Source organism: Cyrtonyx montezumae, unplaced genomic scaffold, assembly GCF_038088225.1.
Source record: "Cyrtonyx montezumae isolate F1298 unplaced genomic scaffold, pur_monq_1.0 scaffold_17, whole genome shotgun sequence".
Lineage (NCBI taxonomy): Eukaryota > Metazoa > Chordata > Aves > Galliformes > Odontophoridae > Cyrtonyx > Cyrtonyx montezumae.
Window position 1 is genome coordinate 15,092,411 of NW_027071903.1, and position 16,481 is coordinate 15,108,891.

General features: G+C 56.4%; 2 protein-coding genes across 2 annotated transcripts; both read right to left on the reverse strand.

Annotated features, from left to right (window-relative positions):
- Positions 1 to 547: 547 nt before the first annotated feature.
- Positions 548 to 9,356, reverse strand: GOT2 (glutamic-oxaloacetic transaminase 2). Its single transcript, XM_065733416.1, has 10 exons — positions 9,262 to 9,356; positions 5,538 to 5,694; positions 4,417 to 4,545; positions 4,056 to 4,115; positions 3,777 to 3,938; positions 3,466 to 3,570; positions 3,011 to 3,161; positions 2,625 to 2,790; positions 1,543 to 1,693; positions 548 to 1,104 (listed from the first exon to the last, which is right to left on the reverse strand). Exons 1-10 carry the CDS (start codon positions 9,327 to 9,329, stop codon positions 982 to 984), a joined length of 1,272 nt encoding a protein of 423 aa, XP_065589488.1. The 5' UTR covers positions 9,330 to 9,356; the 3' UTR covers positions 548 to 981.
- A 1,800-nt stretch (positions 9,357 to 11,156) lies between these two features.
- Positions 11,157 to 15,771, reverse strand: CALB2 (calbindin 2). The gene is made up of 11 exons (XM_065734269.1): positions 15,684 to 15,771; positions 14,926 to 15,002; positions 14,210 to 14,299; positions 14,017 to 14,097; positions 13,534 to 13,590; positions 13,378 to 13,455; positions 13,193 to 13,248; positions 12,724 to 12,763; positions 12,586 to 12,639; positions 11,656 to 11,727; positions 11,157 to 11,577 (listed from the first exon to the last, which is right to left on the reverse strand). Exons 1-11 carry the CDS (start codon positions 15,769 to 15,771, stop codon positions 11,461 to 11,463), a joined length of 810 nt encoding a protein of 269 aa, XP_065590341.1. The 3' UTR covers positions 11,157 to 11,460.
- Between the last annotated feature and the right edge of the window lie 710 nt (positions 15,772 to 16,481).

Here is a 16,481-nt window from a genome sequence, read left to right on the forward strand (position 1 = left end):
ATCTCAGCCATTCTGTGACGTGCAGGGCATCCCGTGCTCTCCTCTTCCAAAGGTGAGGGTGTTTTTTGCATGCTTTTTGCATAGCCAGCTCTCAGACTTGAAGGGTCTTCTCTCGGGACCCTTCTCTCCTGCACTTTACCACCACCAGCCCTTTGGCTGAAGAGGTGGATGCCACTGCAGCCCCAGGTCAGGCTGGACCCAGCCCAGCCCATGTTTGGGCTCACAGGGCTAATGGGATGGGAGTACAGGGCTTGGGGAAACACAGACACGCACAGCAGCTTTCAGAGGAGGTTCTTATTGAGGGGTAAGAAACTGTTTGACCTCAGAGCATGGAAGCAGAGGTTTAGAGCAGTGACAGGAGTCTGCCACACACACACACCAATGCCACTGTGAATGACACCTGAAAGATTCCCAGATGGAAACAACGGAGCCCACAACGGAGCACATTTCAGTGGTGACAAATCCTCAGAGCCCATTACATGGCAGCTTCAGCACTGCCCACCTCCAGGCTAAGCCCGAGTCCAGCAGCAGGGAGTGCAGGAGCAGGGACAGGCTGAGCAGGGCAGCACATGAACCCAAACAGCCCCCACGCAGCCCACTCCGCTCCCTGTCTGCTGCTGCTGCTGGGTGAGCAGCCTGGTACAGCCTTCTCGTGGAGAAACAAGCATGGGGATGCCTTTGGTGCGTGTGCTGGTAGGGTGCAGAGTGCTAACCTCTTGCTCCCTCCAGCACAGAATATTGCTGGGGCTGATGGACAAAGGATGAGCGGCAGGAGAGAATGGCTATGACGACTTGAAGCCAGCAGTTACGCCCTTGCTCCACAACGTGGTGCAATCTGGACTAGAGGCTTCTACAACAACTCATCTACAAGATACATTCAGCAGCGGCGTTAAGTGCTGTGGTTGGAAGTGTTCTGCTTCCTCTCCCTCCCCTTCTTTGACCTGTGGGGAAGGCCAGCAGCTCCAGAGCACGCCTTTGTCTTTACTTCGTGACTTGATGGATGGCATGAGCCAGGTAGCCCACATTGCCTGACGCAACTCCCGCCACGGAGATTCGGCCGTCCTTTGTCATATAGATGGAGAACTCCTTCGTCAGCCGCTCCACCTGGGATGAAAGAGCAGAGTCCAGAATCCAGAGCAATGTCTATTCTGTTGGTGGAGTGCAAATTATTCAGCTTGCTAGAACTGAAAACAAACTGGGTGCCAGCAGACACATCATCAAACCACCTGCAGAGCTCTGGGACAGCAGCAGCTGCTGCTCAGCTCTTGGGCAATGTGCAAACCCTGCAGATGTTCAGCCAGGAGTCACCTCAGAGGGACTAAGTGACTGCCAGGGAAGCAGGACACGTTTGCTTTCAACCTCCACAAGAACAACAGGAAGCAGAGCAAGACACAGCTCCCTGTGATACTCCACTTCTGCAGGCTGGTAAGACATTTCTCCTTGAGAAGAGCTACCCCCACGGGCTCATTCTGGCACTGGCACTGTGTATCCTCTTGACAAGTACCACAAACAACACCTCGAGACAGGAGGAACTGTGCTTACCTGCTCAGGCTTCAGCCCCGTGAAGCAAAACATGCCAATCTGGTCAGTGATGTGCTGCCAGTTGTGGGAAGATCCTTCTTTCTTGAGGTTGGACACCAGCTGAGACCTCATGCTGATGATCCGGTCGGCCATGCCCTTCACCTCCACGAGCCTGAGAAGTCAACCCAGGTACTGCTCAGATGAGGGTTCAGATGAGCCAATGTGACTCCTTCCCAGCTACCCTGGAAGAAAACCCTCTCCAACTGTGGGAGTCCTGCACCCCAAAAGCACTGAGCGTGCCTTCAATCACTGACCACAGCCATGCATTCCCAGGGCATGGTCACACAGCTGATGAAAGCCCAGGGACTGTGAACCTCATGCTTTGGATGGACAACCAGCTATCCGAAGGTGACTGCTACTTATTTATTCCACTGCTGTTGGACACTATGACCAGAATCTTGGCATCTCTCACTTCTGAAAGCTCTGTGAGAGCTGGGGGCTCACACAAAATACCATCTGGGCAGTGCTAAGGGCACCCCCTAGTGCAGGCAGACAGCCCCTGCTGCAAGGCAGCGCAGCTAGGTGACTTCTCTACTGGATCAGCCATGGTGTCAGCCTGCCAAAGCAGCATGGCCACAACACACAGCCAGCCTTTGTTCTGCACAGCCAGCTGCTGGAGCAGCACAGGCTGGCACCAGGAAGCAGGCTTAGAGCACCAGGGTGACATTCCTGTGTTTTAATTCCCAGGGGGCTTAAGCTTCTACTCCCCCCCGTGTGAAACATGGCCACAATGCCTCAGTTGGCTTTTTTGCACTCCTTCAATTGGCAGCTCTAGCAGCCTTCAGCCCTAGGGAAGCTTTATTTCCCCACACCCTGGGTGTTTTCTGCCTCAGCAGCACAAGGAGAGCCCTTACACACCAGGCCAGACTGATGCTAGCTGATGTCAATTAGATCTGGGAAGGGGTTTCCCTGAAGGAAAGCAGTAGCACGTGGCTCTGACTGTAGCCTGAACTAAGAGCTGCCCATGATGCAGCAAGCACAACACAAGGCTACCAAAGACACTTTGTGCCTTGCTACTGCGAGCATCAGGAGTCCCCTCTTACCACTCCTTCCGTAGGTCAGGGGTGTTGAGGATGAGGGAGGCGATGCGGGCTCCATTCACGGGTGGGTTGGAGTACATGGGACGGATGAGGATCTTCAGCTGTGACTCGACCCTCTTGGCCTCCTCTGCATCGCGGCAGATCACCGTGAAGGCACCCGCACGCTCCCCTGAAACAGAGCCCATCAGGTCCCAGCCTCTGCCCAAGGATACCCTGGGCTGGAGCAGGACTCCTCCACGGAAAGATCTCCACCAGCTCCCAGGGGATTCCTCCTGCGCCCTGTTCAATGCTGCAGGCTGGGCACAGGGAGCAGTTGGAAGGGGGAGGACACACAGCATCTCCAATAAGGCACCCGCTGCTAATCCAGCCTGGAAGAGAGCCCAACTCACCGTACAGCCCCATGTTCTTGGCATAGGACTGCGACAGCACGACGTCGATGCCCTGCTCGATGAAGTGCCGCAGAGCCCAGGCATCCCGGTTGATGTCCCCGCTGGCAAAGCCCTGGTAGGCCATGTCGAAGAACACAAGGAGGTTCCTTTTCTGCCAGCAAAGAAGCCACAAGAGTCACAGAGTGCCCGGGTGAAGCAAGCAAGGAGAGAGCAGGCATGTGAGTATCGGGAGGCTCTCCTTGAACTATCACTGCTCACTCTCACAGCTCTCTTTACAGCTCTCCCTTCAGACAGAAGCTTTATGGGTGCCCTTGTCTGGCTCCTGCCATCAGCACAGCAACTCCAGGGCAGGGATTTGCCCGTGCCTCGGTGATGATCAGATGTTACTCAAGAAAGTACAGAGATGTGGTCTTCCTGTGAAGGGTACAGCATTCCTGGGGCACCCTCATGCTCACCTTCACCACAGATGCCAACTCCTTCCACTGCTCCTGCCGGGGATCCACTCCGGTGGGGTTGTGAGCGCACGCGTGCAGAAGGATGATGCTCTTCTCTGGAATTTTCTAAGAAAGGCATTACAGTGAGTGATTAACAACATCTGAGCACTCCCCTCAGCTGCTGAGGTGAGACCGTTGCCCTGAGATGGCTTAGATGAGCTCTGCAGAGCTTCCAGCCACAATATGGCTCCTCACCACGTTTAACCCAACATAAGAAGCTCACCCTTCTCCCCGCATCACCTCCCTGCTTCCAGGCAGGGAAAGCAACTCACAGAAATGTCCTCCATGGCACCAGTGAAGTCGAGGCTACACGTTCTGGGGTCGTAGTAGCGGTAAGCCTGAAGCTGCAGGCCAGCATCGCGGAAAATGGGCGTGTGATTGCCCCAGGATGGTTTGGGTAGATACACATCACGGCTAAATTTGAAGAACCGTTGCTGATCAAGAGAAAGACACAGGGTTCAAACAGAATGGACGGATTCAAGCAGACAGAGAGACCTGAAGATTTGGTTCTCGTCAAAAGATGCTCCTTCCTTCTCCACCCAGTCACTCACCAAAAAATTGGCTCCAATTCGCAGAGATCCAGTCCCAGAAATACCCTGCACAGTAACATACTGCAAGGGAAAAAAATTACAAGGATCTGAACAGACGTAGTAGGATACAGGGAAAGGCCCAACCATCCCAGCAGCATCAGCAGCCGCACAGCCCTGCGGCTGCACACCCAAACAGGGACACGGGGCTGGAGGGGACAGGCATCAGCAACTCCTGCTGCAGAGCAGGGAGTTGGACCCCTGGCAAGGTTTTGACCCCTCCCTGGGAAAAGGCTGCTTGCCCACACCAGCCCTTCTGCTGGGTGCCCATATGTGAGCACACGGCTCAGTGCTGCCCACCCACTGCCCCCAGTCTGCTCCTTACCCGGCCGCTCTTGAAGGCCTCGCTGTTTTCACCCAGTGCCAGTTCTGCTGATGCCCGGGTGAAATCCGCCAGCCCCGCAATGGGCAAGTACTCCTTGTCCATCTTCTTAGATGCTATCATGGCCTCTGCCTGGAAAGGAGGGCACACAATCAGCACGGAAGCATTACCATGGTGAGGACAGTGGATGACAGCTCAAGGTCACTTCTCTTCACGTTTGCTCACTCAAAAGTTTGGCTGACAGGAGCTTCCCTCCAGAGACCACAGCCCAGCAAAGCCAGGGGCAGCAGCACATATGCCTGGTGACACTCAGCTTTTAGCGTGGGCAACAGATCCCGGGAGGGTGACAGTATCAGACAGGCAGAGCCATGGAATTGTTAATGCTGCTGCACATCAACACGTGTTTCTTTGCCCAAGCTGGAATCGTTTCTGCCAAACTGGGAGACTCAAATATTACAGAGGAGCAGAAAAAAATAAGAGTGATTTCAATATCTTCTCTGGGAATCCTGCCTGCACTCCCAGGGCAGCAGGAACAGACACAGCACCAAAAAGCTCCTCCCGTGACACCACCCAGGGTGCCTGGTTGTGACACAGTTGCAGTACGTGCCGACCCAGGAAACGGAGGACAAAGAATGGCTTTAAATCTCAAACCAATGACAACTAAGGACAACACATCTATACACCAAGAGCAGCCAGTGGATGCATGCTTCAGCTGGCAGCCATTCCTAACGGCCTGTTTGTACACATAGAGCCCTGAAAGGCTCTATAATCCCCTCAAGGGTAGTGTCCACAGTCAGCTCCTTGGGCTGGAGTTTTACACTGGCTTAAGGGCAAGCTGGTAACAAAGGCTCAGCAGAATTTTTAAGACTAATCCAGTAAGACAACACCAGCTCTTCTATCCCATGTGGGCCAGCCCAGGGAAGGGCAGTTTATTCAAGAAACACCTTGAGGTTCAGAGGACAGTCAGGTTCAAGGGCTACCGGCGGTCAGCAATAAATTACATTTCCCTGAACGGGAACAGGACCCACGGGGTTTATCCCCTACTGCTCCACAGCTGGCTGTATTGTGTCTCCAAAGCACTGGCCCTGCTAACAGAGACACCCCTGCTCCGGGGCCAGGCTCACCTTGCGAACACAGTTCAGGACATAGGGCTTCCCGCTGTCATCCCGGTACGCACCCACACCCAGATTCATCTTCTTGGAGTTGGTGTCACGCTTGAAAGCTTCGGTCACCCCCAGGATAGGGTCGGGGGGACCCATCTCCACATGGGACCACCATGAGCTGAAGGGAAACAAGAAGCTCAGAATCAGGCTGGAGAAGTGGGGATGGTGCTGTGCCCCATGGCTCTTGGGTTTCTGGATCACTGTCTCACCCAGGGCACCTCAGCCAGATGCAGACAATTGCAGAAAGCAATTCTTTCTAACTCCTGAATGGCTCTTGTGTATGGAAATTAACCAGTTTTCCCCACTGCTCTCAGCTACTAACGTCCAACAAACCCTGCCCTGCTCCAGGATGCCTTCCTCCCCACACAAGGACTGACGTGCTCCAGTGCAAAGGCACTCTCCCCCACAGCCAAGCACAAGCCTTGCTCACGTCAGCAGGAGTCCTGTGAGCCCCCTGCCCCACTGGCACAGCATCCTGAAGGCAGAGAGCTTCTCTGAACGTCAACAGCACCACACCAAGCCACGCTACAGAAACAAAATGTGTTACTCTTTGACCACAGTGTCTTCCAGTCCCACTGAAAGAGTGCATGAGGAGCAGTGGTTTCACAGCAGCCTCAACCTGGAGGCAGGATTGCTAATCACAGAACGCTTTGGGTTGGAAGGGAAGAGATGACTCCACAGAGCTCCATCCTGAGGGGCAGTGTCATGCAGACCCTGTGCTCGGTGGGGGATGAGGCATGCAGCATGGCACAGCTTGGCTTTTAGCTCTGCTTGGGCAGGATTCTGTCTTGAAAGCTAAAGGAGAAACACAGCAAGCCACCTCCCATTTCTAATGCTGCCCCGTGACAGCTTCACCAAGCTTTCCTGCCTGGAAGGGCTAATGTTACACGGGAACTCTGCCCAGGTGGAAGCAGGCAGCTCGGGCACCAGCATGACTGGCAGAACTCCCAAAGCCATTTCTCCTCCCATTCAGTCCATTTCAGGCCTGTCTGACCCAGTCCCATCATTACATCAACACGCTCACACACGTAGGTTGCTTCTCATCACAGCCCCGAGCTCAGCGCCCTGCCCTACCTCCTCCCAGCAGCACAGCACTTCCAAACAAAACGCCTGTTTCTATTCCTGACAAGCACTGGGGAAAAAAAAAATAGGCAGCGAGCACGTCCAAGGCACAGACACCTCGGGAAGTTTAAAAATGGAAGATGCTAAGACCGCTAAGCATAGAGGTAATTAAGACTTGTAAAGTACAGGAGGATGAGTCAGTGGTGCCACGGACGTGCCATGCGTTGCCCTGCGGTGTGGCTGCTGGGTGGGTACCAGGGCTGTCCTTGACAGCAAGCTCACTGTGTTTATGCTCCCAATTCTGCAAACACTTAAGCACGTCACTGGCTCCAATGCTGCAATTACCTCTGATCCTGCTGGCATTTATCTAAGCTCCAGCACCCCATAGTTAAGCACTTTCATTCTGAGCCTTTCTATCAGCTTAGGGCAGGTTTAGGGCTGATTTTCCCCTTCTTGGCCTGAGGATTTGGGGGTGATTGCAGCAGAAGGGCTTTTCCACTGCTTTTGGGGAGCTGGGCAGGGAAATGGGGAAATAGCCCATGCTGGATTCTTCAAACACGTCAAGACACCCAGGAGATGAGAGTCAAAGCTTTCCCAAGCCCCAGCACACCGCTACCCCCACGTCCCTTTAACGTGCTGTCTCTGCACTGCGCTATACTCCATTTCTGGCAAATAAATGAGCACTGGTCTCAAATAAAGGTCAAAGTTATAAACTGCACAACCTCTCTGCCCACACACCAGGGCTGGAGATGCTAAGACCTGATAGAAAACAAGCTCGAGCTGTGGTTGCACTACCCTAGGGGCATCCAGTGTGAGCAAAGAGTGTCTCCATCTGCTTCTGGACACAAGGGAGTCAGCGCTGGGATGCAGAGCACAGCTCTTGTTCCAGAGAAGTCTTCTGCTTTTTGTTTTGGTCAGGAACCTCATCAACCAGCAGCGCCCATTAGAGGTGTATGCGGAGTGCATGGCTCACAGGCTCAGGCAGGCACACAAAGCAGCTTTCCTCTGGGCAAGCAGGCACTCACAGGTTTCCTTCGTTGGGGGGCCAAACCTCACAGCACACAGATCCCAAAGCCTCTGCCAAATCCCTGGGGTTTTCTGCAAGCCCCAGCAGGGCAGAGAGGCCAAAGGCCAGAGCAAATATTTGTGAGGGAACAACACCAACAGGCTGCAATCCTAAAGGGCTGCAGCAGGCAAGCTGCCCATCAAATAAAAGCATTCACAGCAGCCGTTCTCTGGTCCAGCAGGGCTGAGCACTGCCCGTCCCTGGTGCACTTCCGTGTACCAAAGGAGTGCTTTAACTGCTTCGGATCTCATCAGCTCTGACCTGATTTCAAAGTGCCTGCATCTGAGCTCATTAGAGTGGAGTTAGCAAAGCAAACAGAAAACTGCTGAGCATCCTACATGCTGCACAAACAGCTGGGGCTGCACAAAGGCTCCTAACTACAGCACGGCACGGCTTGCATTGCTTTCAAGTGACCTAGATCCAATTTGCTAATCTGCAGGTGTGCAGTGAACCCGAACAAGGGAAAGCTATGGCCAGAAGGCTACTGCAGGGCAGGCACAGGGCCAAGAGGTCCAAGGGCACAACCCACAGATGCAACAGCTGTTGATAAGAGCATGAATTCAGCATCCAGAGCAGCAGGCACCGGGGACTATCACCTCACCAGGTAGCAAGAGGCAGAATGGGGTAAATCAGCACCTAACAGCCTTCTGCATCTGCTGCAATAGGGAAACCTTGCTTTCCTCAGTGTCCCAGGCTGGGAATGGCTCCCTGCAGCCCACCAAGGCCAGCACAGACCAGGAGGCTTTGTCCTGAAGAGTAACAAGGCTCAGATCCTCCAGCACACGCTGCTTCTCAGCCACAGGACCACAGATAAGTGCCTGAACAGCATAGCAGGAGGAGCAGGGCATGCAGCTCTTCATAGGGCTCCAGCTGCACCCTGCATCTTCATGTCCATCCCTATCCAAGCATCTGTCCCTGTCTTCATGTCCATCCGCGGCCATGCCCCTGGGTTCATCCCCAGCCTCTGGTCCATATCCCTGTCCCTATGTCCCTGCCCCGTGTCCCTTGGCTCCATGTCCACATCCCAGTCCCCACATCCCCTGTCCTGTTACCCATCTCTGCCCCCATGTCCACATCCACGTCCCTGTCCTGGTGTCCCCAGGCCTTATATCCATATCCCTCTCACGTCCCTGCATCTCCCGTCCTCTAGCCTGTTCCCATCCCCACATCCCTGTCCCACAGCCCCACTACAGAGCCCCCGCCCCACTGCACACCCCAGCCCGGAGTTCAGACGTTCCCACGCTCGTATTCGCGCCCTCTCCCCCCCCCCACGCGCCCTCCACGGCGGCTCCTCAAGGGCAGCCGGAGGAGGTGGGGGGAAGCCGGGCCGCAGCCAATCAGAACGCGCGCCCCCCGACTCGCCTCGCCCGCCCGCCAATCAGCGCGCAGTCGCCATGGCAACCTTTTTCCCGCCCCCCAGCCCCTCAGAACCGGGACGGGTCCGCCGGCCGCGGGGACGCGCTTCCTCCCCGCCGAAGGCCCTTCTGGAGGCCCTCCCCGCCCAGCTCAGCCGCACGGGAAGCGCTCCCGCGGCTCCGAGCCGCCGTCGGCCCTCACCTGGCGCGGGCAGCGGCGGCGGCGCGGCGCGGGGTGTTGAGGAGGAGGCGGCTCTGCAGCAGCGCCATGGCGGCAGCGTGCGGACGGCTCTGAGCTCGGCGCCGGGCCTGCTCAGCTCCGCCCCGCGCATGCGCAGCCCGACGCGCTGAGCTTAGGAGCGCCCCCTGGCGGCCGGGAGGGCTCCCTGCGTCGCGCCTCGATGTGGGCGGGGGGACGGGGCTGTGCGGGGACACGCTGGGCCGTGCTGAGCCGTACTGGGCTGTGCTGGGACCAGTACAGTTCATTACAGGATTGTACTGAACCATGCGGGGCTGTACGAGACTGTACTGAGTCATACTGCGCCATGCTGGGCTGTACAAGGCTGTATTGCATCAGGCTCGGCCATGCTTGGCTATACTGTTATGGGTCATACTGGGCTGTATTGGGTCATATTGGGCTGTACAGGGACAAGCACAGCTGCATACGGCTGTACAGGACTGCGCTGCAGCATACCGTGTTATACTGGGCTGTGCTCGTGTTGTATTGGACCACATGGGTTTGTACTGCTCCACACAGGGTTATACTTCACCATGGAGTCAGTCCATGCAGGGCTGCACTGGTCCATGCTGGACTGGGGAGGGCTCTACTGCACCGTGCTGGGCTATCCTGGTGCATACAAGGCCATACTGGGCTGTACAGGGTTTACTGGAACATTCTGGTCTATACTTGTCTCTCTTGTACTATACAGCACTCTACCAGGTTGTGCAGGACCGTGCTTCACTGTACATATGTGGGCTGTACTAGGCAGTACTGGAATATATGGGACTGTATGGGTCTGAACTGCAGCACGTTGGCTTTCCTGGGCTACACTTGTGTTATACTGGGCCATAAAGGTTGTGCTACACCATAGAGGAATATACTGGGCCATACTGATCTCTACAGCGCCATGTACTGGTCCATGCAGAGCACGGCTCTGTGCAGGACTGCACTGCTCCATGTTGGGCTGTAGAGGGCTCCGCTGTACCATACAGAGCTGTACTGGAGCATATAGGGTCATACTGGGCTCTACAGGACCAGCCTGGGTCATACTGGTCTACTCGGGTGTGCACAGCACCATACGGGGCTCTACTGCGCCATGAACCTAATAAGGCTGAACAAGGCCAAGTGCAAGGTGCTGCACTTGGATAGGGGCAATGTCAGACACGTCTACAGATGGGTTAAAAGCTCATTGAGAGCAGCCCTGCTGAGAAGGACCTGCAGGTCCTGGAGGATGAAAAGTGGGACTTGAGCCACCAGTGAGTGTCTGCAGCCTGGAAAGCCAACAGCATCCTGGGCTGCACCAACAGAGGGGTGACAGCAGGGCGAGGGAGGGGATTGTCCCCTTCTACTCTGCACTCCCAAGGCCCCATCTGGGGTACTGTCTCAAAGGACAAGGGGGAATGGCTTTAAACTAACAGGAGGTGTAGGTTAGGTGTCAGGAGGAAATCCTTCCTTCAGAGGGCGGCGAGTTGCTGGCACCACTGCCCAGAGCCACGTGTGCCACATCCCTGGAGGTGCCCCAGGACATGGATGGGGTGTAGGCAGCCTGAGCTGTGGGGCAGCCAGCCCACGGCAGGGGTTGGAGCTGGGTGGGCTGTAAGGTGCCCCCCAACCCGACCATGCTGTGAGCCTGTGCTGCACGGCTCCACACAGTCTGTGTGATGGACATGCAGTGTGATGGACAGGGCCATACAATGCCATACTGTGCTAACCCACAGTGGGACCCCCATGGGGCTGAGGCCTCCAACAGGCACGGGAACCCCCAGCTGTCCCACCAAGAAAGCATCCCAGAAAAAAAAAATAGAGAAAAAAACGCCTGCAAAGGTGCAATCACCCTTTTTTTTTTCTTTGTTTTTGTTTGGGTTTTGCTCTAAATCTATCGGTTTTGCCCCAACGAGGCATCCTCACGCCTTTATTTGCAAATAACTCTTCTTTGGTAAACAGAGAAAAATAAAGAAATCTCAACGACTCGAGAAACGACGACAACAAAAAAAAAACCAAACATAAAACAAAACCAAAGCAAAGCGCTCCCACCTCCAAATAACACCCAGAAATCAGAAAACCAACCAACCCAAAGCCACCGAAAGTGGACGGGGTGAGAAAGAAATAACATCACACCCAAAGCGGGGATTTTAATGGGAGAACCACGCCACGGGGCCGGGCCGGGGTGGGGGGGGAAGCCTACATGGGGGGCTCGCTGCACAGCACCACCTCCAGCTCCTTGCGGTACAGCTTGCCTCCATCCGCCAGGTTCATGATGCTCCGGCGGTAGTTGGTGAGCTGCTGGATGCTCATCTCCTGTGGGGAGGTCTGAGGTGAAGGACGGGTCGCCCTGGACCCCGTGGGTGCGCTGCCGCCCCGCTCGTCCCCTCTTACTTTCTTGTTCTTCTCGTAGAGGTCCTTCAGCAATGCGTCCAGCTCGTGCTCGTCGATGAAGCCGCTGCCGTCCTGGTGGGGTGAGTGGGGGATGGGATGTGAGCCTGGAGACCACCCAACTGCTCCCAAACACACTGAGTGTCCCCAAGGAGACACCAGCATTCACCCTGACCTTCCCCAGGAGAGATCCCAACCCTCACCTGAACCTTCCCCAGGAGAGATCCCAACCTTCACCTGAACCTCCCCTAAGAGAGATCCCAACCTTCACCTGAACCTTCCCCAAGAGAGATCCCAACCTTCACCTGAACCTTCCCCAGGAGAGATCCCAACCCTCACCTGAACCTTCCCCAAGAGAGATCCCAACCCTCACCTGAACCTTCCCCAAACCTTCTCCACCTCATGGTCTGCCTGGACACCTACCTGGGCTAGGGAGCTGCTTTGGCAGGGGGATTGGACTCAATGATCTCTAGAGGTCCCTTCCAACCCCTACAATTCTGTGATCCTGTGAGGGAGCATGGATCTCCCCAAGGAGATCCCATCCCAAACCCTCTCAGCCCCACAGAGGAAACAAGAGATAAGGAGACCCCAGCCTTCATGGGAACCCCCCCAGAACCCTCTCATTCTCATAGAAGGAGCAGTTTTCTTCCAGGAGACCCCAAAGCCTTCTCCAGAACCTTCCCCAAACCCATTCAGACATCTCCCTGGAAAGACCCCAACCTCCCCAGCCCCATACAGAGACCCCACCCCTAACTCTCTCAGCCCTCCAGAGGGAGCAGAGACGTGCCCAGTGAGAAGCCAGCCTTCACCCAGACCTCCCCAGCATCCTCCCAGCCTCAGCCCAGTGACGCAGGGCTGTCCCAAGCCACTCTGTCTTCAGGTCCCTATTCATACTGGGGTTCCCCACGTCCTCCTCTCCCACCAGCCCCATACCTTGTCGTAAAAAGCAAAAATTGCATTGAACTCCTCCGAGGACAGCTTCATCCCCTAGGCAGCAAGAGACGGGGATGTGAAGAGGCGAATTGCAAGCAGGGGGTACAAATGGTAATTACAATAATAACTATTTTCTACCTGAAACTTAAGAAGGAAATTTTCTTGCACAGGCAGCAGTCTGAAAAGCAAAGGGTGGTTGGGGAGCAGTGAACCGGGCTGCCCAAAAAACATCACGTTGGCCAACGTGCGACCAACGTTCCCAGCCCACCCGCGTCTCTGTGGTGAGGAGGGAACATGATTTAGTCAAAATCACTCTTTCCCCCCCCCCCCCCATTCTTTCCTTTTCCAGGGTCAGTTTGAGCCTCAGGGCAGAGGTGGGAAAGGTGGGAGGCCTAGAGGAAAAAAAGACTAGGCCCCATTAGACTCAGTGGGGTCTGCGCAGAGTGGATGGGCACCTGGAAGCGGCCTTTCCAGAATACAGATTTTTGTCTTTTTTCCTTAAAAACAAAACAGTTTAGTGTGGCCAAACAGGTAGCAACCTGACTCAGAACACCTCCTGTGGGTGTCTTTGGGGTTCCCTCTTCCTCCCCACCTCTTGTGGCCTTACCGGGACATCTCGGAGAGGCCCAGTTTCCCGTCCCCGTTCATGTCAAACATCCGCAGCTGTTGGGACACAAGTGGGACCAGGTCACCCCCCCGCCCCATCCCTCCCTCCCGTTGGCACTGTAGGACCATGGGGGCCCACAAAGCCGTGTGGGGCCAGGCCCAATGTCCCCGCTGGCTGCCACGTACGATGGTCTGCGTGTACTCCTGCAGCTTGGCCTCATCGTACGGCCGGTTCGCTTTCTTCAGCAGGTCCGACAAGAAGCCCTACGAGGACAGTGCCACACCGTCCCGCTGGCTGTCACCCTGGGTGATACCGGGGACGGCCCCAGGCAGGCAGCCCACCTTCAGCTCATTGGCTTCGATGTAGCCGCTGCGATCCGTGTCGTACCTCCTCCATGCCTGTGAAGGGGCCACCGTGGGCGTCACCATGGATCCCAACCCTGGTGACGACCCCACAGCATCCCGGTGGAATGGGGACATCCCACCCCTGTCATCAGCCAGCCGCTGTCCATGGTGCTACCTTGTTGGGATTACCCACGGGCTGGATACTTCCCAGCCCATGTTCAGGTGCCACTGTCCTCACTACAACAGACCCTAAATATTTAATTACCCTGCCCAATTGAACTCTGCTTCCAGATGTTGCCTCCAGCTTGGAGCCTGGGGCCAGCACCCAGGCAGAGCACGACAGCCGTGCATCCTCACTTCATGTCCCCAAAACCCAGCTGGCTCCTGGTACCCCTACAGCAGCCCCAGCACATCCCTAAAGCACTCAGCACGGAGGCACGGTGCTCAATGGCCCCTAAACTCACTGCCCACCCTGCTCACCTCCATGAACTCTGAGCTGGAGCCCACATGCTGGCGGAAACACAGCAAGAAGTTCTCCTCCGTGGGCAGGATCTGTGCCAGCTGCAGGGACAGATGCTTTCAGCAGGGCACCGCAGACATCCCAGCTCTGCCATGCGTCACCCCACCCACCAGCGATGGCCCCACAGCTCCGTCCTCCTCCCACATCCCTCACCTCCGCCATCTCGATTTTGCCGTCTGCGTTTTTGTCGTATTTGTGCATGAACTCCTTCATCTTGTCTCCGAGGCTGTCCCTCTTGGAGTCCTGCCAGCAGCAAGAGGGGTCAGACACATTCTCCTCATCCCACGCCATCCCATCCCAGTCCTCATTTCAATCCCTGTCCTCATCCCATCCCCATCCGATCCCCACACCCGTGCCCCTCCCTGACTCCATCCCATCCCCATTCCTGACCCAATCTCATCACCATCTCTGACCACATCCTTGTTCTCACTCATCCCCATCCTACTCCCATCTCCATTCCGTTCCCACCCCATCCTTGTCTTCATCCTCATCCCCATTCTATCCCACCCCATCCCAGTCCCTGTTCCCATCCTCATTCTCATCCCAATTCCATCTTATCCCATCCCCGTCCCCATTCACATCCCATCCCACTCCCATCTCCACCCCATCCCCGTGTTCCAGGACAGAGGACACAGGACACATAGCCTGGCTGGGATGACACCAAATGGCCCAAGCGACACGGCCACCAGCATCCCAGCACGACCCGGACACTGGGAGCCAATGGACAACCTGCACCTCAGTTCCATCCCCCCCTTCCAAAAGCCCCGCAGTTCCCCTATTGCTTCTCGTTAGGGCTTCCTCATTAAGGCTGGATGGCCAACGTGTCAGCATGCACATCCCACCCCGGCGGGGCCATGCAGTGCCCTTACCACCCCGCTGCCCTTCCTGGCACTTTCCAGCTCCTGGAAGAAGTTTTCCAGCTCTTTGCCTTCGATGTAGCCATTCCCTGGGGACGGGGAAGAAAGGAAATGAAACACTCGGGGGCACACGGGGCAGGGATGGGATGGGGGCTCCGACGGCAGAGCCGCACTAATGGGACGCTGGGGGCGCCTGCAGAGCCCCGGACACCTCAGCACATCCCTGTGCTCGTCCCCAAGCACCCGAAGAGTCTCCTTGGATCCCCCCCCAGACCGTGGGGGAGCACAGAGCCCGGGGGGCTGCACGGTGCAGGGCAGGGCTGCGCTTCGCTCCTTTTGCGTCTTTTGGGTTTCACATCTTTTGGTTTGTTGTTGTTGTTTTTTTTTTCCACTCGCTCTTTTCTGCACCTTTTTAGGTTTTGCTGTTGCCTTTTTTGCATCTTTTTAGTTTTCCTGATTTTTCTTTTTCTCGCTTTGCTTTCTCTTTTTAATTTTTTTCGTCTTTTTTCTTTCCGCCCCTTTCACCTTTTTTTTTTCTTCTTCTTTCCTTCCCCCTTTCCTTTTTTCTTTTCTCTGCCTTCCTCCTCTCTTTTTCCCCCTTTCCGTCCCTCTCCCTCCCTGCACAACACCCCATCCCGGCTCTGCGCTCCGCTCCCACCCGGAGTAGCACCGCGCTGCCACCCCCCCCCCCCGCACCCCTACATCCACCCTTCGGGACCCCCCCGTTCCCCCATCTCTTCGCGTTCCCCCTCATCCCGGCCCGCACTGACCGTCGGCGTCGAAGTGCCGCCACACGTCGAGGAACTGCGATGCGCTGAGCTCCGCCAGGTGCAGGTGCGGGGCTCGCTGCCCCGCCATCTCCCCGCCGCTGCCCGCCGTCCGCCGCCGCCCCCCGCTTATATACCCGGCCCGGCCCGCGGCCGCCAGGGGGAGCGCGGCACCGCCACCGCACCGCCACCGGGCGGGGAGGGACGCGCCGCGTCATTGCCCGGCTCCCGCGCCACCTGCCCCGGCACGGCGTCACCCACCCCTGCCCCGTGTCCCCGTGCTCGCTTCGCGGCACCCGCCCTTGTCTGGTGCCACCTACCCCTGCCGTATCCCCCCCGTCCACGTCACCTGCCCTGCCCCACCTGTCCCCCCCCTCCAGGGGGAGAATTGCTGCTCCCCCCCTCCGGACCGTGCAGGGGCAGTTCCCAGGGCCCGGCACGCAGCATCCCGGGGCTTCGGGCGCTGCTGTCCGGCGGGAAGAGTTGCCATGGCTACGGGGGAGCAAAAAGATAATTCACATCCAGAGCTTCGGGCTGATGGATGTGATTAATGAATGACAGGGAGACGCTCGGCCCAGGGCACAGACGCAGCCCCGGTGCCCATAGGATGCAGAGGAACGCAAGGGGATGGGGTTTGGGAGCGAGATCGGGAGCTCAGAGCGATGGGTCCGGCCCCACTGCTTCCCCTTCCCTTCAAAGTTTCAGCAGAAAAAAAAACCAGAAGGTGCTCTGTGCAAAAGCAGAATTTTGATAAAGAAAAAAAACAGAGGGAGACCCGGTAACTTGAGGGGTTATTTTTTG

Excerpts from the sequence above, each read along its gene's own strand:
- GOT2 (XM_065733416.1), bottom strand. The coding sequence starts at position 9,329 with ATGGCGCTGCTGCAGAGCCGCCTCCTCCTCAACACCCCGCGCCGCGCC. Across the intron at positions 3,571-3,776 it reads GTGCCATGGAGGACATTTCT|AAAATTCCAGAGAAGAGCAT; the intron begins GTGAGTTGCTTT and ends TGCCTTTCTTAG. Across the intron at positions 2,791-3,010 it reads CAAGAACATGGGGCTGTACG|GGGAGCGTGCGGGTGCCTTC; the intron begins GTGAGTTGGGCT and ends GCTCTGTTTCAG.
- CALB2 (XM_065734269.1), bottom strand. The coding sequence starts at position 15,771 with ATGGCGGGGCAGCGAGCCCCGCACCTGCACCTGGCGGAGCTCAGCGCA. Across the intron at positions 14,300-14,925 it reads CCAGGAAGGGCAGCGGGGTG|GACTCCAAGAGGGACAGCCT; the intron begins GTAAGGGCACTG and ends TGCTGCTGGCAG. Across the intron at positions 12,764-13,192 it reads GGCCTCTCCGAGATGTCCCG|ACTGCTGCCTGTGCAAGAAA; the intron begins GTAAGGCCACAA and ends TTTGCTTTTCAG.